The following is a 22,409-nucleotide window of genomic DNA, read 5'->3' as shown; positions in this document are numbered from 1 at the left end:
ATTATTGCGCGTTCGGTCTTGGCGTTATGGTAATTTATTCTCCCACCACTGACGCACTTCCAAAGACCCGCTGAAATTCAAAGTGTATTTGAAAAGGCGTCAAATGAACAGCCGTACGAATCTTTTCGCAGTTTATGCTCAGTTTTGACTTGTTTGCTTGACCTACACGGACATTTCTGTTGAGGTAAGGGAATGTTATATTCGAAACATTATAGGTGAATAGCTGAAAGTATGTTCAACCAGCTAGCAGCACTAACGTTCAGCTATCTGCATTCTCCAGAGTCCAGTTAGCTAACGTTAGCTTGTAGCTAGCCAGCTAGCTGAGTTATTGTAACGAAACTGCCGAATAAATCAATTAGCTAATTTGCATGAACGATAGGCTAGGAACTTAATTTGTTTATTTCACAGGAAGATCATGGATGGGGAATTTCGAAGTGGGTTGGCGACAGCTTTGAAGAGACATAGAGACCCTTTGTCTGACACGGAAGACAATGTCCACTCGTCTGGTGAGTGTCAACATCACTGCGTGCGTATGAGTGCTTGTTAAGTAAACCCCCTAAGGTAGACGTCCACGCCCCGCGAAAATCTAATTAATAAATTAATTCAAAATCAAATGTCAAAATGATCTTTGATATGACCTTAAAACAATTCCATATCGCTAAGCAGACCCCCCACTTCCCTGGCTTAGACAGGTCTTAGACTTCTATTAAAGGCTTGAACAAGTATTAATTAGTGTCAACTTATGTCATCCATCATCAGTGCAGTGTTGGGGCATACCCATTATTATTGTGTGCTTCCCTTTGCTGTCTTACAGATGTCAATGATGTTCAGAAAAGGCGTCGCCTGGAGGGGTTGGGCGAGGAGAATGTCAGCCCTACAAAGAAGTCTTCAACTAGAGATCGCCATCGGTGTGCAGAGCTGGTGAAGCCTGACACCCCTGCTCTCTGCTCTGTCCGCTCCAGAGTACAGCAACTAACCCAGAGACGTGAGGGTAAGAGGATAACGCCCCCTCCTAAAATAACCAACTCGCAGCCTGTATACAGTATCGATAGAATTAGAATATGGCAGTATCCATGCAACACTCAGATCTGTAGTCATTGAGAAACAGTGACTCCAACAGGGGATGTTTTGTTTACAGGAGGGCATGTGCTGGCTCAGAGATGCCTCTCTGATCCAGGGTCTGGGGTACCATCCATTAAATTCCAGGATGGATTCAAAGAGCACCATCTTATTGGTGAGTTTTCTTATGCATTTACCTTCCTGCTTCTTTACCATTCATTGAATGCGAGTGAGAACACATCTGCCCAAAAGTGGTTAAATGATAGGAGCATCTGGTCTGTTTTTCAGGTGAGGCAGAATTCATCTCGCGGGTGGAGCGGTTTAAATCCCCCACCACTCCTCAGGCCAGCCCCCTGCCAGCCAACCGGTGGCCCCGTACCCTCTCCAACGCTGTTACCAACTTACAACTGAAACTCGAGGCCAGTGACACGCCCAGCTCCAAACAAGCCTCCCGCATACGCCAGGTCTGTGCCACACACAGGTGAAAAATCTGTCTGTGCCCTTGAGCAAGGCAGCGTCCGCTAAATGACTAAAATGTACATGCAAAATGTACCAGGAGTCTTGAGGTATGCAATGCATTCTGAAATGTTGATGTTGCACAATTCTTAAAATTCCTGTGAAGTTTCTAACGGCTTCTATTTGTCTGACCAATCAGGAGAGGGAGGAGGAGCTGCGTCTCGTAAGGGCCCAGCCAATCACAGAGAATGTCTTCCTAAAACGAAGCCTCTCTGATTCCTCACTGACTGAGGTGAGTTTTGTTACCCTCTCTCTTGTGTCTGGTCACGGAATATTGTTAAGGGTTATGTTTTTTGGCTTCCGCTCAGCCCAGTCAAAGCTCTTCTGTCTTGGCACATCAAGGCGGAATGAGCTTCCCGCTGACACTAGGACAGCAGAGTCCCTGCCCGTCTTTCGGAAATGCCTGTACATCTTCAAACAGTATTTTAAATTGTGTGCACAAATTCTGATCTGTTTCTCTTAGTTGTCTAAAACTCTAAGATTATATTTTATAACTTGTTTGCAATGGAACAAGCTTTCAAGTCATGCCCACCTGACTCATATTGTGATTTATAATGGACCCTTTTTGAATTGCGTAAAGAACAGTAATTGTGTGATGGCGGTTATGCAGGGCTGTGTTCCAAATTAAATGACTACAAGTATGCTTGCTCTAGTTCCTCAACAGCACAGCTAGGAGAACTCAAAAAATATATATTTTATAGTTGAACTCTTTGACATAAAATTGCTTAGGAACTGCACATGTTGGAGAGGTGTGTGTGTGTGGCCACTTGGAGACACCAGTTAGTCCTCTCACTCGAACCCTTAATTTTTATTTTGCAGATACCCCACATTTTCCAGGAATAGGCTTATGTTACTGAATGTATCCACAGTATTTTCAGATTTTGTAAGCGAATGCGACAAAGTACAGTAAATGTAAAATGCACATAAAATCTGTTATGTTGTGTAATGTTTGGTTTCAGTCCTGTCAGGTGAACTGTTGTGTACTCAGCATTTGGTCTAATAATTTTCCCATTATCTCCAAACTGTTCCCTTTCAATTACTACTATTTCTTAAACATTTCAATATACTGTAGCAAATGCCCATGTGTGTAAAGGGTTAATTGCTCTGGATAAGACCGTCTGCTAAATTACTAAAATGTTGAGCTCAAGTACTTGTTTCCTGATAGAACAATGATACTTGTTTCGATATCATTAGAGGGCAACCCCACCCGTCTCCTCATTCTCCCCTTGGATGATGTTTAGACGTAGCAGGAGACTGCAGTGGCCACCGTTCCAACCATGGAATGTGAGTTTACTTATATGGACTGAGTGTAACTGGTTCTGAGGAGAACAGGGTGTCTTGAAATGTCACAGGTGTCATTTTCATCCTCCAAGTCACTTGAATGGTAATCGGGTGTAGGGTTCACTTGGTCCTTCATATAGTGGTACAGAATCTTTATAATATATAATGCCTTCGGAAAGTATTCAATCGACTTTTTCCATATTTTGTTTCGTTAAAGTATGATTTAATTGTGGAAGAAAAATTCTACATTTTGAAAATTTCATGAGAAATTAAACACTAATATATTTTGATTAGATAAATGTTCAATGCCTGTTAGAAACAGCAATAGCAGCAATCACAGATGTGTTTCTGGGTAAGTTCTTAAGAGCTTTGCACACAAAGATTGTTCAATATTTGCACATTCTTTTTCAAATTCTTCAAGCTCTGTCAAGTTGGTTGTTGATCATTGCTACACAGCCATTTTCCAGTTTTGCCATAGATTTTCAAGACAATTTGAGTCAACTGTAAATAGGCCACTCAGGAACATTCAATATATTCTTGGTAAGCAATTCTATTCTGTAGATTTGGCCTTGTGTTTTAGGTTATTGTCCTGCTGAAAGGTGAATTCCTCATCCGGTGTCTATTGGAAAGCAGACTGAACCAGGTTTTCCTCTAGGATTTGGCCTGTGCTTTGCTCTATTCTATTCTTTTTATCCTAAGGAAACTCCCTCGTTCTTTGCTGATGACAAGCATGCAGTACCCATAACATGATGCAGCCACCACAATGCTTGAAAATATGACGTGGTACTCGGTGATGTTGGATTTGCACCAAACATAATGTTTTGTATTCAAGACAACAGTTACTTTCTTTGTTGCAAACAGGATGCATGTTATTTGAAATGTAAAAAATGTTTATTATGCACATGCTTCCTCCTTTTCACTCTTTAGGCTAGTATTGTGGAGTAACTACAATGTTGTTGATCCAGACTCAGTTTTCTCCTATCACAGCCAATAAACTCTTAACAGTTTTAAAATGACTATTGCCCTCATGGTGAAATCCCTGAGTGGTTTCCTTCCTTTCCGGCAAGGTGTATTGATACACCATCCAAAGCCTAATTAATGACTTCACCATGCTCAAATGGATATTCAGTATTCATATTTCTACTAATCGGTACCCTTTGTGAGATTTTGGAAAACCTCCCTGATCTTTTGTTTGAATATGTGCTTGAAATTCACTACTTGACTGAGGGACCTTAAATATTGTATGTGCAGGTTGCAGAGTTGAGGTAGTCATTCAAAAATCATGTTAAACACTATTGCACACAGTGAGTCCTTGAAACTTATTATGTGACATGTTAAGCACATTTTTACTCCTGAACTTATTTAGGTTTGGCATAACAAAGGGTTTGATTACTTATTGACTCAAGATCATTCATATTTTCATTTGTTTAAAAAAAAATATGTATCCACTATTACATGGGATATTTTGTGTAGATTAGTGGGGCAATCTCAATTTAATCCATTTTAAATTCATGCTGTAGGTGTAACCAACACCTTCTGCTGTAGATGCATAGACATGTGCATAAGAGGAACACTGTATTTTAGGGCGCTAATTTGTCTGTGTCCAGCAGGCAGACCTCAATGTGACTGGTGATGAACCTTTTGGGGTGAAGGACGGCAGCTTTACCGAGACATCTGTCTTCACTAAGGTCGATGGAGTGGAGCCTCCAATTCAAGACACCGGTAAGACACTGCAAGAGAAGTCAATGCATTATTTCAGTTTATGAGCTTGAAGGTAGATAAGTTAATGGTATATGTTGAGAAAAATCTGACTAAAATGTAAGAATCTGAATTTTGTGCAAATATCAGTGTAGAGGTCAGATTGTGATTATTCAACAGGTGAGGTGGCAGAGTCCTCAGTTCACATGGATGTCCCACCAGAAGAGGTGAAGGGGAGACACATGGCTGAGCGACAGGCAGAGTGCACTATGGTCATTTGTCAGGGAACTTCTCTCCCAGATGAACAACATGAGGCAGCAGAGGGTCCTGTAGTGAAAGAGCAGCAAAAGGCAGTCTCTCCTGCTAGTGACAAGCATGTGGAAAGGGATTTAGTGGTGAAGTTCTATGTTAATGCTGAGTCCCATTTATTTTTAGATAATCCTGTGGCAATGGAGTCAAAAGGAGATGGTGAGGAGTTGGGTTCTTCTGTAGTTGAGGAGCAGATGGGGTCCCTACAAGAGAAGGAGATGAGGTCTTCTGTAGTTGAGTTGGGGTCCTTTGTAGATGAGGACGATGTGGGTTCCCCTTTAGGTGAGAAACAGGTGGGGTCTGCTGTAGGTGAGGAAGAGGGGGTAGTTCAGTCCCAACTAGAGAAGGTTGGGGACTTATTAAGTGAGGAGATGGAGTCTTCTGGAGTTGAAGAACAAGGGAAAGCAGAAAGTATTTTAGTTGACGTCCAGGGTGAAAAGTCTGTTCTAGGTGAAGACCAGGGGGAGTTGGGTCCTTCTTTGGGTCCAGAGCAGGGAGAGGCCGCAAACGCATCCGCTGTGTCAGACAGAGAACAAGGAGACTCTGAGCTGCTTACAGACGAGGAACCGACTAATGAACCACAGTCGGAGGCCAGAGGGTTAAAGAAAGTCACATTTATCCTGGAGCCAGAAATGATCAATGACTCAGCTCTGTCTGAGCTGGACTCTTCATCTAGCTGGAAAAGAGAAAGTATGTCAGGTGAGACATGTCTAGGTTGTTGGCACAAGTTGGGCAGGAGGTGAGACAACCACGTTGGGTTACACATAGTTGCGCACACACCTGGGCATGAAGTCATAAAGATACTGGTCAAATTTTACTGCCATTGTCTAAACAAGGGATTCAATGGGTCACGGCCAACACTTTGCACCCATCTTTTTTTTTTACACTGAACAGCCAAATTATGACATTTTAAAATACTTGTTACATCATGTTGTAGACCAGGGATTGTCAACTAGATTCAGCTGTGGGCCAATTTATTTGAGTGGTTGGTCGTGGGGCCGGAACATAAAACAAATCAGTTTATTTGTCACATGCCCCGAATACAACGGGTGTCGACCTTACAGTGAAATGCTTACTTACAAGCTCTAACCAACAGTGCAATTTTTAAGTAAAAAAATAGGTATTGGGTAAACAATAGATAAGTGAAGAAATAAAAACGTAACATGACAGTGAAAATAACAGTAGCGAGGCGGTATAAAGTTGGTACAGAGTCAATGTGCGGGGACACCGATTAGTTGGGCTAATTGAGGTTATATGTACATTTGAAGTAATATATTTGTAGACTGCGAATTGACCGCAAGAAGCCTAAACGGATATACAGTGCTTTCGGAAAGTATTTCAACCCCGTCACTTATTCCACATTTTGTTACGTTACAGCCTTATTCTAAAATGGATTTAATTGTTCCCCCCCCCCCCCCCCCATTTACACACTTCCCCATAATGACAAAGCAAAAACAGGTATTTAGGATTTTTTCCTAATTTATATTTAAAAAAATAAATAAACTTTGCACATTTAGACAAGTTCAGACCCTTTACTCAGTCCTTTGTTGAAGCATATTTGGCAGCGATTTACAGCTTCAAGTCTTCTTGGGTATGACGCTACAAGCTTGGCACACCTGTATTTTGAGTTTCTCCCACTCTTCTCTACAGATCCTCTCAAGCTCTGCCAGGTTGAATTGGGAGTGTCACTGCACAGCTATTTTCAGGTCTTTACAGAGATGTTCAAATCTGGGCTCTGGCTGGGCCACTCAAAGACATTTAGACACTTGTCCCGAAGCCACTCCTGCATTGTCTTTGCTGTGCGCTTAGGGTTGTTGTCCTGCTGGAAGGTAACCCGAGTCTGAGGTCCTGAGCGCTCTTCATCAAGGATCTCTCTGTACTTTGCTCCGTTCATCTTTCCCTCAATCCTTACTGGTCTCCCAGTCCCTGCCACTGGAAAAACATCCCGAAAGCATGATGCTGCCACCACCATACTCCGCCGTTGGGATGGTGCCAAGTTTCCTCCAGCCGTGACGCTTGGCATTGAGACCAGAGTTCAATCTTGGTTTCATCAGAACAGAGAATCTTGTTTCTCATGGTTGGAGAGTCCTTTAGGTGCCTTTTGGCAAACTCTATGCGGACTGTCATGTGCGTTTTACTGAGGAGTGGTTTCCGTCTGACTACTCTACTATAAAGGCCTGATTGGCGGAGTGCTGCAGAGATGCGCGAACCTTCCAGAAGGACAACCATCTCCTCCCTGAGCCCCTTCTCCAATTTCTTAGTTTGTTTTGGTACCCTTCCCCAGATCTGTGCCTCGACACAATCCTGTCTCCGAGGTCTACGGACAATTCCTTCAACCTCAGCTTGGTTTTTGCTCTGACATGCACTGTCAAATGTGGGACTTTATATAGACAGGGAAGTGCCTTTAAAAAATATAATTTCCATCAATTGAATTTACCACAGGTGGATTCCAATCAAGTTGAAGAAACATCTCAAGGTTGATGAATGTAGTAAAGGGTCCGAATACTTGTGTAAATAATGTATTTGTTTTTATTTTTATAATACATTTGCAAAAATTTCGAGCCCTGTTTTTGCTTTGTCATAATGGGGTCTTGTGTTAAATCATCAATTTTAGAATAAGGCTGTCACGTAACAAAATGTGGAAAAGGTAAGGGGTCTGAATACTTTCTGAATGCACTGAAATTATTATGCTTAGTCAAATATTACAAACCTTGATTACATTTCTGAACATTGTCCTGCATAGGGTACCGTCTTTGGGACAGTAAAACGGGTGTCCTGACTCTATGGTCTCAATCCCGTGGCGTTTATTGTAGGGGTGTTCAACCCAGTGTCATGGCTAAATTCTCAACCTGGCCACATTCCATCATGGCCACCTAATCATCCACCTCATTCCTAATTGGCATATCATTCCTCACCTCTCCAACTGATAGTTGATGTGTGGTGAGAGTTCTGGCACAAAATGGTCGCCGTGCTTCACCTTGATGGTGGATGAGGCGAGTTTCACTCTACTATGTAAAGCGCTATTAGTACCTCAGTTGGTAGAAAAGTGATATATAAATCCAATCATTATTATCTCGTGTGTGGGAATACTTGAACAGATTTCCAAAATTAAAATAACTTGTAGCTGATTTCCTGGTATTTTTAGGCTTATGTCCAACAACGAAATTTAAACAATTTTATGTTTTTGGGGCTCAGATAACTGCCAAATAAAACCACCGTCAATTGGGGAACCCTGTTGTAGACGCACTAGGGCGACATTTTTTAATGTCTGGATGTAACTTGCTGCATATGGGGATTTATCCACAGAGACTGAGCTGAGCTCTCGCGATGAAACCAACACCGCTGAGATGATTGACCTAATGTTTGATGAGGTGCTGGAGGCTGCTGCCCAGGGAAGGATGGAAGAGGACCCTGAGGATCACAATAGTGGCATAGCCACAGCGATGTGTGGAATAGAGGAAACAGACACAGAATTGGACAAAGCTGAGGAGGGTGAAGACCTGGAAGAAACCAAGGAACTGGACTCCAGTGCAGATGAGCTGCTGTCCTTCCCACCCAGCTTTATCCTCTCCCCTCTCAGCAAGTCTGTGGAAGCTGTGGTCACTCCTATGGTAAGGCTCTGCAGACAGCTAGTGGTGCCATCGTTACCTAGTTCAATGTGATTCTGAAAGTGATTGGTATTTTATTAGGATCCCATTAGCTCTTGCGAAAGCAGCAGCTACACTTGCTAGGGTCCACACATGAAACATGACATCATACAGAACATTAATAGACAAGAACAGAAATGCATACTTACAAACGGCACATACAGCCTACACATCATTACATGCACACAATATCTAAGTCAATAAGGGAGAGGTGTTGTCGTGAGGTGTTGCTTCATCAGTTTTTTTAAAACCATGTTTGCTTTTCATTTGAGCAATATGAGATGGAAGTTTGACGCAATAATGGCTCTGTACACTAACAATACTGTACGCTTTTTTGAATTTGTTCTGGATTTGGGGACTGGTGGCATGTCTGGTGGGTTGTGTTTGTGTCAGAGCTGTGTGTAAGTTGATTTCGCAAACAATTTGGAGTTTTCAACACAATGTTTCTTATAAGAAATGATGCAGCCAGTCTCAACTCTTAGTCAAGAGAAACTGGCATGCGTTGTGTATATTAGCCCAACAACTAGAGCCTGCAAGTGCGGTGTCAAAAGCAGTGCATTTCTTTATGGCCAGACCTCTCCCCTCTTCATAACCACTTAATCTATACAGTGCGTTTTAGAAAGTATTTAGACCCCTTATCTTTTTCCACATTCTGTTACGTTAGTCTTACTCTAAAATTTATGAAATAAACAATTGTCCTCATCAATGTACACACAGTACCCCATAATGACAAAGTGAAAACAGGTTTTTAAAAATGTTTGCAAATTTATTACAAATAAAAAAACAATGCCTTAATTACATAAGTATTCAGACCCTTTGCTATGAGACTCATTTGAGCTCAGGTGCATCCTTTGCCCATTGCTGATCCTTGATGTTTCTGCAACTTGATTTGAGTCTACCTATGATCAATTCAACCGACATGTATATGGTTGAATCATCAGCATACATGGACACAGGCTTTGTTTAATGCCAGAGGCAGGTCGTTGGTAAACTTAGGAGTACCTAGAGCTTTCCTGCGGTACACCACATTTTACATGTTTGACATTCGAGAGGCTTCCATTTAAAGAAACCCCTCAGTTCTATTAGATTGCCATATTGTGGATTCAGAGCTGAGGTTGGAAATCCATAAAACATACGTTAAGGTCAATAATATCAAAGGCTGCACTGAAATCTAACAGTATAGCTCAAACAAATTTAATCAATTTCTTTCAACCAATCATCAGTCATTTGTGTCATTGCAGCACATGTTGAGTGCCCTTCCCTATAAGCATGCTGAAAGTCTGTCAATTTGTTTACAGAGAATTAGCATTGTATTTGGTCATACAATATTTTTCCCAACAGTTTGCTAAGAGCTGGCAGCAAGCTGATGGGTCAGAACCAGTCAAGGCCGCTTTACCTGTCTTGGGTTGTGGAATGACTGGTTTTCCTCCAGGCCTGAGGATAAACACCTTCCTCTAGACTCAGATTAAATATATGATAGACAGGAGTGGCCAGTCAGCTACCATCCTCAGTAGCTTTCAATCTGTCAATGCCAGGTTTGTCATTATTGATCGATAACAATGATTGTTCCACCTCTCCCACACTAACTTTACACAATTCAAACTTACAATGCTTTTCTTTAATTATTTGTTTTTTAATGCATGTATACAATGGCTCACTGTTCATTGTTGGAATTTCCCGCCTGAATTTCCCAACATTGCCAATGAAGTAATCACGAAAATAATCTGCAACAACAATGGTTTTGTGATGAATAAGCCATCTGATTTGATGAAAGATGGAGTTTAATTAATCTTTCTACCCATAATTTTATTTAATGACTAAAGTTTTTTTTCCTAAATCTTTTTTTTGTCATTGTTCTTGGCTTTCAAAGATTGAATGTTTTACACTTTTCCTCCACGTGTTTGATATCCCCACAGAGACTTGCAGCCAATCAGCTAGCCAACCCTCCATCCCTACTTCTGACTCCTGAAGAGCTGACCACTCCTCCTGCTGATAGTGCCCCTCTCTACAGGTGAGTCATCTTGTCCTCTACACTTCAGGACAAGCAGAACTGACAGTGGTCAGCTAACATGAGTGAAATTTAACTTGACTATGAAAATCTTTCAAAATATATGATTGGCTTGTTATTTATACCTGTGACGTCTCCAATGTGTTTTGTGATTGACAGCATCGATGCCTACCGCACCCAGAGACAGAGCACCAAGCCAGCCATTCAGAGTGTAACCCCAAGGGTGCAGAGGCATGCCGCTGAGAAGTCTCACCCCCAGCACTGTGTCAACACCAAGGAAAGGATCATGGTCTGTAGTAGGACTGTTGGAACGGTTGAGTCTATTCTGTATGTCTTCCGTGTCATGGACAGTGACTACCTGTGTAGCATATCATCCAAACTTTGCATATCTTTTATGTGGACATTGACAAATGTACCACCAGGATAATATTGGCTTTGGCACTGACCACGTTTACATGCGTGCAGTATTCCGGATAGTAGCTTATATCCTGCTTAAGGTATTTTTCGGGAGAAGCTGTTTCCATGCATCCTTTGATATCCCACTCATGAGTATCCATGAATACAAAATAATATTCCTTATTTAAGTTAATGTGGGTTAACTGAAATATGGACACTGTAGGCCTATAACTTCTCACGTAGTGTAGTATTAACTCTTTACAGTGAAATTAGACAACAAATGTTAGTTGTGTCTTGGGAACAGGAGTGGAGAAATGATTTCTTATAGCATCTCTTGCGGAAATGCGAATACATGTGTAATGTGTTTGACACTGTTATGCAAGCAGACAGTATTTCAACCACATAAGATATGCACTCAAGACTAACTGAAGTTTTATCAGGAATGTTGTTTTGTCTTTTCTCAGGTTTTCATTTCCTTAACCGGTCAAACTGATGACATTTTGCACAGGACCGATCTTTTCACTTTTAGAGTTATTCCATTTTCTCCCCAGTCCCCAAGTGAAACGGTAAAACCGACAACTTTACAGATATTAACTGCTGTAGATTACTCATGCATTCATTCTATTGATGTAAGACATTATTCTGGTGAGCTTTACTTTATTTAGTCTTTTGGGGCAACAATTTATAACAGAAGAGAAGCTGCATGTCTCAAACTGTAGTTGACAACCAAATGTTGGAAATGTTTAATATAGCCAGTGGTTTGTTTGTGATAGGAGAATTATGTTCTCGTGTTCATTAACCAATTCAATTGTAATTACTGTCTGCTATATCAGGATTTGTAAGATACTGATAGAAATGAAAACAGACGGAGGCCCAGTCTACCACAGTCAAATGTCAAATTCACGGGAACGTTCTGACTTGCACAGTACAAAGAACTTAATTTTATAGCGGCACACATACTTCCACACAAAACATCAGGTATCTACCCAGCCGACAGAGATTGGGGTCCGTGAGAATAGCTTCTCCCCTCCTTCCCCCAAGATAGGGAGAGACCTGGGAAGTTCTCAGTGTCCCAGTCAAGGTCGGCACAGAATCTGACTCAGACAGTCTGTTATCCCCAAAACATTAATTCCACAAATCATTAATTCTGACTAAGAACTACACTATAGGGTATAATATTATTCTACTGACTATAACCACACAAAGGATTATAATAATCTATCGATTCAAATCACTTTCATACATGCATTAAAATCTTAACGATTCTAATCAGTTTTGATTCTAATCAATTTCATACATACATACGGTTTCGAAGTTATAGTTTCAGAGTATAATATTCTAATCATTTATTAAACACAAGTAAAACATATTCCCTTAAGTTTGACAATTCGATGACATCACACAACACCCATGATATGTGAAACAGCCTGCACAGACCACCGTAAAGGAGATGAGATGTTTACATGCCACAGTATCCCGTCTTACATCAGCATGTCCCAGGCATCTAATCTGGGTTTCTCATAACCGGGATACAAGCGTTTTCAGGTTATTGCGAACTTGATATGATGTTTATATGCATGAACTCAAAAACAATACTTGAGTGTCCCGAATAATAACCGGATATTGGTGTGCATGGATTTGGTATTTTAGTTATTTTATTAGGATCCCCATTTAGCTGTTGCAAAAGCTGCAGCTACTCTTCCTAGGTTCCACACAACATAATACATCATTAGTATTATGTAAAACATCATTAGACAAGGACAGAACTACATTTTTTTTTTAAAGGCACATGTAGCCTACATATCAATGCTTAAACTCAACTATCTAGGTCAAATAGGTGAGAGGTGTTGTGCCGTGAGGTATTGCTCTGTTTTTTTAAAACCAGGTTTGCTGTTTATTTGAGCAATTTGAGATGGAAGTTCCATGCAGTAAGAACCCGATATAATACTGTACGTTTTCTTGACTTTGTTCTGGATTTGGGGAATATGAAAAGACCCCCTGGTGGCATGTCTGTTGGGATAAGTGTGTGTCGGAGCTGTGTGCAGGTTGACTATGCAAACTATTTGGGATTTAACACCTTTTTATGTTTCTTATAAAAAGAAGTGATGCAGTCAGTCTCTCCTCAACTCTTAGCCAAGAGACTGGCATGCATTGTATTAATATTAGCCCTCTGATTACAATTAAGAGCAAAACATGCCGCTCTCATCTGGGCCAGCTGCAGCTTAACTAGGTCTGTTCTTGGAGCACTGAACCACACGACTGAATAATAATCAAGATTAGACAAAACTAGAGCCTGCAGAACTTCCTTTTTGGAGTGTGGCGTCAAAGCAGATAATCTCTTTATTACGGCTAGACCTCTTCCCATCTTTGCAACCATTGAATCGATATGTTTTGACCATGACAATCCAAGGTAACGGCAAGTAATTTAGTCTTCTCAACTTGTTCAACAGCCACACCATTCATTACCAGATTCAGCGAAGGTCTATCACTTAAGGATTGATTCGTACCAAATACAGTGCTCTTAGTTTTAATGTTCATGACCAGTTTATTACTGGCCACCCATTCCAAAACAGACTGCAACTCTTTAAGGGTTTCAATGACTTCATTAGCTGTGGTTGCTGGCTCGTGATGGTTGAATCATCAGCATACATGGACACATGCTTTGTTTAATGCCAGTGGCAGGTCATTGGTAAAAATAGACAAGAGTAGAGGGCCGAGAGAGCTGCCCTGCGGTACACCACACGCATGTAAATGTGACCAATGTAAAGAAAGAGTATTTAAATGAGTGGCTGGTTGGAGTGAATCTCCTATCCTCCTGTGATTGGTCAGGTTCTGAATGAAGATGCTGCCAAGCTGCAGATGGTCATCAAACAGACGTTGCAGGCCCTGAGCTGCTGCACTGACGAGGACCACGGCAGGGGATCCCTGGAGGAGGCAGAGGCTGATAAACTGCTGCTCGTCTCCTGTGAGTCTCCATCCACTCATATCCCACCCCGAGCTTCGTGATGTTTTCTCTTCTCTCCCCTAATTTGCTGAATTAGTGTATAATCGTCAACCTCATCCATCTCACTGCTATTGCTTTTTTTCTCCTGTATACGTCTATGCTGGAAGGTATGATGGACCTCTTGATTTGTTCCATTGCTTGATCATCTGACTGTGTCCCCCTTTGTCTCCTGTGTGTCAGGTGAGAAGCGGGCAGCCCTGCTGGCTGAGGTGGCCAGGCTGAAGGAGAGGGGGGGCTCAGTCTCTGAGGATCTAGAGGGGGGTGATGGTGAGGGGGACTCCGGCATGTCCCAGCAGCCCTGCAGGGGCACCGTCAGCATCAGCAGTGTTCAGCTCCCTCTCAAGGTGGAGTTTGTCTGCTCTGCCCGCACACAAACAGGTACCTACAGTCGGTTAGGCTACGTGTGTTATCACCTTTGTAGTATGATGTTTGTTGCATCATTTATTTTGAACCATTTACTCTGCTGCTGCTTGCTGCCAAGGTGAGTTGTGTGCCTGCTCATTTGGGTTAAATGTTCAAGTAGTAAAGTACAATTAATTCATTTTCAGCTCAAGACACATTTGAAACCATACCAGGTGATTAATGAACAACCCTCCTCTCCTCAAAGGTCGGCCCACTCATTATTTCTTTGTCCTGATTCGTTATGGACCCTACAACATCGTTGCGACCCCATTGGCCACGGCAATGGACGCCCAGAATGGTGACACCATCTCCTTCCCCACCTCCATCACCCTGTGAGTCCTGCTACTGGTTCCATATGGAAGAAGTGAAGAGTAAAGGAGAACTCACCAGACCGATTGTTGGTCTGTACAGTAGGGGGCTGTTCACTTGTCAACGCGTGTGTTGTAAGGTTCATGTTGAATCGGTTTTGTAAATTACGGCCAGCACTCTGTTTAGAGTAGCTAAGTTCTCTCGGCAGGCAATCCTACTGGTCTGTCTTTGCCTTTAAAGGAGATGCTTGTGTAATATCTGCTGTACTACTGCTAAAATGGCTCTCACCCCTAGTCTGTCCAACGCTTTCTGTGACTGACTATTATGTCCCTTCAGGCAGGACATTCGCTCCAACTTTGAGATTGATGTGGAGGTCTACAGCCTGGTGAGATGGAGCATATTACTTTATTTCTCACCTAAAACGTGTGTATTAGTAAATATCGTAGATGGTCAGTGATAAGAATGTGTGTTAACAGGTTGTATGTAAAAATGTACAAACTGTCTTCTATTACTCAGTCCCACAACTCAGGGAACACCTGCAATGTGGATCTCCGCAGCTCCACCAAGTCAAGGGTGAGTGTGACATCTTCTGGTTTACGAATGCTATCCAAAGTTCTATGGCTGACAATGAGAGATATACAGTGGGGCAAAAAAGTATTTAGTCAGCCACCAATTGTGCAAGTTCTCCCACTTAATAACCTCTTGCGACGAGCAATCCCGTACCCGGGATCGTAATTATAGCCTCAAGCTCATTACCATAACGCAACGTTAACTATTCATGAAAATCGCAAATGAAATGAAATAAATATATTTGCTCTCAAGCTTAGCCTTTTGTTAACAACACTGTCATCTCAGATTGTCAAAATATGCTTTTGAACCATAGCTAAACAAGCATTTGTGTAAGAGTATTGATAGCATTAAGCCTAGCATTCAGCAGGCAACATTTTCACAAAAACAAGAAAAGCATTCAAATAAAATCATTTACCTTTGAAGAACTTCAGATGTTTTCAATGAGGAGACTCTGTTGGATAGCAAATGTTCAGTTTTTACAAAAATATTATTTGTGTAGGACAAATCGCTCTGTTTTGTTCATCACGTTTGGCTAAGAAAACCCCCCGAAAATTCAGTCATTACAACGCTAACTTCTTTCCAAATTAACTCCATAATATCAACAAACATGGCAAACGTTGTTTAGAATCAATCCTCAAGGTGTTTTTCACATATCTATCGATGATAAATCATTCGTGGCAGTTGACTTTCTCTTCTGAAGAACATGGAAACGCGCATGCAGCTGGAGATTATGCAATAATTTCGACGGAGGACACCAGGCAGACACCTGGTAAATGTAGTCTCTTATGGTAAATCTTCCAATGATACGCCTACAAATACGTCACAATGCTGCAGACACCTTGGGGAAACGACAGAAAGTGCAGGCTCATTCCTGGCGCATTCACAGCCATATAAGGAGACATTGGAACACAGTGCATTCAAAATCTGGGACATTTCCTGTAAGAAATGTCATCTTGGTTTCGCCTGTAGCATTAGTTCTGGGCACTCACAGATAATATCTTTGCAGTTTTGGAAACGTCAGTGTTTTCTTTCCAAATCTGTCAATTATATGCATAGTCGAGAATCTTTTCGTGACAAAATATCTTGTTTAAAACGGGTATGTTTTTCATCCAAAAATGAAATACTGCCCCCAGAGTTTTAAGTGGTTAAAAAGATGAGGCCTGTAATTTATCATAGGTACACTTCAACTATGACAGACAAAATGAGGGGAAAAAATCCAGAAAATCACATTGTAGGATTTTTAATGAATTTATTTGCAAATTATGGTGGAAAATAAGTATTTGGTCAATAACAAAAATGTATCTCAATACTTTTATATACCCTTTGTTGGCAATGACAGAGGTCAAATGTTTTCTGTAAGTCTTCACAGGGTTTTCACGCACTGTTGCTGGTATTTTGGCCCATTCCTCCATGCAGATCTCCTCTAGAGCAGTGACGTTTTGGGGCTGTTGCTGGGCAACACGGACTTTCAATTCACTCCAAAGATTTTCTATGGGGTTGAGATCTGGAGACTGGCTAGGCCACTCCAGGACCTTGAAATGCTTCTTACGAAGCCACTCCTTCGTTGCCCGGGCAGTGTGTTTGGGATCATTGTCATGCTGAAAGACCCAGCCACGTTTCATCTTCAATGCCCTTGCTGATGGAAGGAGGTTTTCACTCAATCTCACAATACATGGCCTCATTCTTTCCTTTACACGGATCAGTCGTCCTGGTCCCTTTGCAGAAAAACAGCCCCAAAGCATGATGTTTCCACCCCCATGCTTCACAGTAGGTATGGTGTTCTTTGGATGCAACTCGGCATTCTTTGTCCTCCAAACACGACGAGTTGAGTTTTTACCAAAAAGTTATATTTTGGTTTCATCTGACCATATGACGTGCTCCCAATCTTCTTCTGGATCATCCAAATGCTCTCTTGCAAACTTCAGACGGGCCTGGACATGTACTGGCTTAAGCAGGGGAACACGTCTGGCACTGCAGGATTTGAGTCCCTGGCGGCGTAGTGTGTTACTGATGGTAGGCTTTGTTACTTTGGTCCCAGCTCTCTGCAGGTCATTCACTAGGTCCCCCCGTGTTGTTCTGGGATTTTTGCTCACCGTTCTTGTGATCATTTTGACCCCACGGGGTGAGATCTTGCGTGGAGCCCCAGATCGAGGGAGATTATCAGTGGTCTTGTATGTCTTCAATTTCCTAATAATTGCTCCCACAGTTGATTTCTTCAAACCAAGCTGCTTACCTATTGCATATTCAGTCTTCCCAGCCTGGTGCAGGTCTACAATTTTGTTTCTGGTGTCCTTTGACAGCTCTTTGGTCTTGGCCATAGTGGAGTTTGGAGTGTGACTGTTTGATGTTGTGGACAGGTCTTTTATACTGATAACAAGTTCAAACAGGTGCCATTAATACAGGTAATGAGTGGAGGACAGAGGAGCCTCTTAAAGAAGAAGTTACAGGTCTGTGAGCCAGAAATCTTGCTTGTTTGTAGGTGTCCAAATACTTATTTTCCACCATAATTTGCAAATAAAATCATTAAAGATCCTACAATGTGACTTTCTGGATTTTTTCCCCCCTCATTTTGTCTGCCATAGCTGAAGTGTACCTATGATGAAAATAACAGGCCTCATCTTTTTAAGTGGCAGAACTTGCACAATTGGTGCCTGACTACTTTTTTGCCCCACTGTACATGTCAAAAGCTCAGTTCTGATCACATTTATTTTTTTAGGTCACTCCAAGGAAGCTTCTAAGCACCATCAAGGTAAATTATCTGCTTTCTTATCTGTATTACTTGAAATGGTAAGGGGCATATATTTATACCCCCTTCCTGGTTACATGTTTCTAATATGAAAACGTTATCTTGTTGCTTTTCAACAGAGATCCAACCAAAATGTAACATGTAAGTATTGTTGTCCTAGTTGCATATGATCTGAAGATGACATTTTTCCTGAGTGATGACAGTTTGAATTGAATCAACACCCCACAGCTTCTACCATGCCGCCCCTGAACACCCAGCGCACCAGCAACTTCTCTCTGGTTGGTTCTCACAAGATCTCCCTGGCCTCCCTGGGCCAGAGCAAGTTCCCTCTGGACAAGGTAGGCTCATCTCACCTGGCTCCCCGTCTGTCACACCTGCTGCAGTGCTCCAGCCTGGATGATATATGTTTAGTGTACCTGCCTGCACTCCTACAGTATGGGAAGATGTAGGGATGCATGTTTTGTCAGTCAATTCCTTGGTTTTATCGTGCCTCTTTAAAAAAAAATATATATATATTTGAACCACCTGCTTGCTAGATTGTATCTCACTGTCTCTTGAGGATGTGTGCCACAATCTTTTTGGCTGAATCTACTGTATATCCTGTTACATTTTCAGATTTTCCACCCATTGTAATTCAATCAGTTGCGATATCAGATCAGATGGTTGTCATTTCCTCACATGACTTGTTTTTCTTTTTTCTTCGTGGTGTTAATAAAGTTTTCCAGTCTGGGCTGGGTCACTTGTAGGGCTGTGATGATTATGGAATTTGGGGTAACAATTAATTGTCATGCAAATTGATATTTATTGTAATTTTTTTTGGTTGACAATTTTTTAGCTTGTAATGCATCTTTGAGAATTATCTATAACGTACCTAATATAAAACAGCTTTGGTACCACCCCTGTCAAACTTGACCCACTTCATAAAAAATGTAAAACGTTTATTGGGTAAACTATATCTACTTGAATATGAAATTGAATCTCCCCCAATCTTCTAAAATTAATGTATTAAGATGTTTATGACCCCCAAAAAATTCACTCCTACTGTCTGTTACATAATTATACGATAACTGTGCCAGCCCTAGTCACTTGGGATGTTACCTCTATCCCTCCCCTTTCTGTCTCTCTCCACTTGTGCACAGATGAAGTTTGAAGGCAAAATCAGGAGACTCCTGGGAGATGAGTTTCAGGAAAAGGTTTCACTCTTTCACTTTTCCCCACGTTGCACACTCACCTTTACCCCTTTTATCTCTTTGCTTCTCCATTTGACTCCTTTCATGCGGCCAGCAAAACTGGTATCAATAATTAGTCTTCGCTACACTGGCTATAATATCAGTGATGGAGTGCTCCATAGGTAGATTTCTAAGCACATTTCAATCGATGTTCATATGACTTTTCTTCAATTTTTCTTAATTGCATGTTTTGTTTACCTCCCTAGCTAGATGAACTACAAGCAGCTTAACCCTTATCCATGTAATTCCACCTTTGTGCAGGTGCCTTTCCTGTCTCCACTAGAGGGAAACATATACCTGCAACTGGACAGCGAGAGCCACTCTAATGTCCAGCACCAGGGCTTCCTTGTGAGTTTATTTTTTGTTGACTCAATTCGCTTCGATCTCTCAAGTGCATATTATCCTGTTCCTGTCCTCTATACTTTCTTTATTGTCGCCAGCAGCATACCACCCGGCATACCACTGCTGGCTTGCTTCTGAAGCTAAGCAGGATTGGTCCTGGTCAGTCCCTGGATGGGAGACCAGATGCTGCTGGAAGTGGTGTTGGAGGGCCAGTAGGGGGCACTCTTTCCTCTGGTCTAAAAATATCCCAATGCCCCAGGGCAGTGATTGGGGACACTGCCCTGTGTAGGGTGCCGTCTTTCGGGTGGGACGTTAAACGGGTGTCCTGACTCTCTGAGGTCATTAAAGATCCCATGGCACTCATCGTAAGAGTAGGGGTGTTAACCCAGGTGTCCTGGCTAAATTCCCAATCTGGCCCTCAAACCATCACGGTCACCTAATAATAATCCCCAGTTTACAATTGGCTCGTTCATCCCCCTCCTCTCCCCTGTAACTATTCCCCAGGTTGTTGCTGCAAATGAGAACGTGTTCTCAGTCAATTTACCTGGTAAAATAACGGATAAAAAAAAATAAAAAAATTGTGATTCATCCTCCACCCACCCCTTTGTTATCCCTCCTTCCATCCAGACAATGTTTGAGGTGGTGAATGGATTTGGAGCTTGGCATCGACGCTTCTTTGTCCTGGAGGGAAACCACATGTCCTATTGGAACCACCCCAATGACAGAGGCAGCAAGGTGGGCATTGAGCTATGACAGAGATGACTGGGCTGGAGCTCTTGGTTCTAACCTCTCAGGTTATCAGAATGATTTTGAAAAAAAGAAACTAAGGTTAACAATTCCATTATGTTTATTTCATACATGATGATAATAATACACTTGATAATATTTCTGATATCTTTTCTAATATTTTTAAGTTGTTTATGTACCTTTCCTGCTGCAAAATGCATTGCCTCTTGGGGACCTTAACGTTTTCTCTTAACTGCATATACAAAGTCACACTAACTTGATTTAAACATTCCCTCCTCTCCTCTACTGTTCTCTCTGTTGTATTTGTAGGCAGCAGAAGGCAGCATCTCCCTGTCTAGTTCCTCTAGTCAGAGTGTGAAGTCGGTGATGAGAGACTCCTGTGCTCGCCCCTATACTTTTGAACTGGTCAGCAGCATCCAGACTGCACAACAGGATGACCAGGGCGCTCTGGCCAAGTAAATAATATTACATATTTTCTTACTCCCTTATGACACAAGCAAATTAGCTTGACAGCAAGTGGTCATGAATGTTTTCAAAATTAATGTTTTGTGGAGGACTGACACTGCTAAAGTGAGCCTGTCTCTATCTGATAGACAGTGGTGTATTTTCATTGATCTTGTGATATTTCTCATAACATGTTCTCTCTGTTCTTCAGGTGCTGGTTCTCAGCAGATACTGGGGAGGATCGAGGGGACTGGATGGAGAACCTGAACCAGGTTCTCCTGGACCTGCATACCTGGACTCGCTGCACCCCTGAACCATGCTAAAGCACAGCCCAACAACCAGGCCAGCTGTGGGAACATGAGGGACAGCAGTCTGTAACACACTGTTATAATCATATCTTTATGAATTCTTATGATTACCATTGGGAGATTATTTTAGACTTGGGGATATTTTGCCTTTCCTTTGATTTGTCACTTTCAATAGCCATTTAAAATAGAGCTCCATCTTGTTGCTTGATATGTATACTATTTACCTGAGCTTGAAGATGATTTAAATGAATCCATATAATCTACAAACACTATTAAATACGTATCAAACCTAGTGCAGAAGAGCACTAACACTAAACAAATGATTAGTCCAATAGTGTAGTTATAATTTTCATAAGACTAACAGAAAAATGCCAGACATGGCTGCTGGACAATATGATTTCACTACTACAGCATTGCTGTAATACCCTCAAGTGTAGAAATATGTCTCTCGGAAATAAGAAATCTGTATCTGACACACAATCTACCTAATCTAGAAACTTGTGAATTTAGTGATTCATCTAGAATTGCAGTCAAGTTGAGTTATAGCTCAGTTTGTCAAGTACAGTACTATCTGCTACAAGGTAAATATGGACTTTTTCACAAGTTAAATTCTTCATGTTCCTTAACTGAATCTATTGCTGTGTTGTGCATAACACAACAGGGGCCTGTCAACAAAGATGGTACCCAAGCACTTCAAATGGACTATAGAATGATAAGGTGTATAATGTTAGTGCTTCATCTCATGATAAACCATAGTAGCAGCCTAAAAGGTGGTGAATGTATATGCTGACTGTAGTCAACCTATTTTTTGTTGTTTTTTTTCCTTCATGTATTTACTGTCAATCGGTCATTCTCTTTCTGTATGTGGATGTTATCCCTATAAAATACCTGTCAACATTCTTTATATGCACATGATTGATGAAGGTACTACCAGTAAATAATACAAATGGGTCTAATGGCATACACTGTCTGAATTTGTTTTGAGTCCATGCAGTTTGTGTCATGCTCTTCTGTAAATTTGATATGGAAAATATTTGCAATGTTTTTGGTGCACGTGCAATTTGAGTTTATAAAACCATAAGCTCAAATATAGCTTTCATTGTCCTGTCTTAAAGCTGACATCTTCCTCCATAATATAGTTATGGCAATATTAGCATATGAATGAGTGAGCCATAGTGTTTACAACATTGTAAAGTATTGAGGGAATGGGGTTGGCTATGGAGCAGGAACTCAGGACAGGAATGTCATACAGGAAGTCATGTTTGATGTGTACTGCTACAGAAAGAGAATAACTGGAGCCCCTCTGGGGGGAGGTGGGGCAGTTGGTTCTCAGCTCAAGGTGATGATTGGAAGAGTGGCCCAACTGTACATCCCAGGGCTCATGCCTCAGTGTC

The 22,409-nt window shown here is 41.6% G+C and overlaps 1 protein-coding gene across 4 annotated transcripts; it reads left to right on the top strand.

Moving 5' to 3' along the window:
* Positions 1-60: 60 nt before the first annotated feature.
* On the top strand, positions 61-21,966 carry LOC135509462 (anillin-like). Of its 4 annotated transcripts, XM_064930135.1 has the most exons (25): positions 61-184; positions 409-506; positions 815-991; positions 1,139-1,234; positions 1,348-1,523; positions 1,715-1,807; positions 2,770-2,859; positions 4,467-4,578; positions 4,735-5,562; positions 8,170-8,474; positions 10,427-10,521; positions 10,678-10,807; positions 13,744-13,879; positions 14,099-14,296; positions 14,526-14,652; positions 14,966-15,014; positions 15,146-15,202; positions 17,916-17,948; positions 18,065-18,086; positions 18,174-18,283; positions 19,085-19,138; positions 19,436-19,522; positions 20,144-20,251; positions 20,573-20,718; positions 20,919-21,966. In XM_064930135.1, exons 2-25 carry the CDS (start codon positions 416-418, stop codon positions 21,028-21,030), a joined length of 3,432 nt encoding a protein of 1,143 aa, XP_064786207.1. In that variant the 5' UTR covers positions 61-184; positions 409-415; the 3' UTR covers positions 21,031-21,966. The 4 variants fall into 4 exon arrangements, with proteins under 4 accessions (XP_064786207.1, XP_064786209.1, XP_064786208.1 ...); XM_064930137.1 differs by lacking the exon at positions 2,770-2,859; XM_064930136.1 differs by lacking the exon at positions 2,770-2,859 and having other exon boundaries at positions 4,464-4,578.
* The last annotated feature ends 443 nt before the right edge of the window (positions 21,967-22,409 follow it).

This window comes from Oncorhynchus masou, chromosome 22, assembly GCF_036934945.1.
Source record: "Oncorhynchus masou masou isolate Uvic2021 chromosome 22, UVic_Omas_1.1, whole genome shotgun sequence".
Lineage (NCBI taxonomy): Eukaryota > Metazoa > Chordata > Actinopteri > Salmoniformes > Salmonidae > Oncorhynchus > Oncorhynchus masou.
Note: the sequence above shows the minus strand (reverse complement) of the source record. Positions and strands in the feature narration are given on the sequence as shown.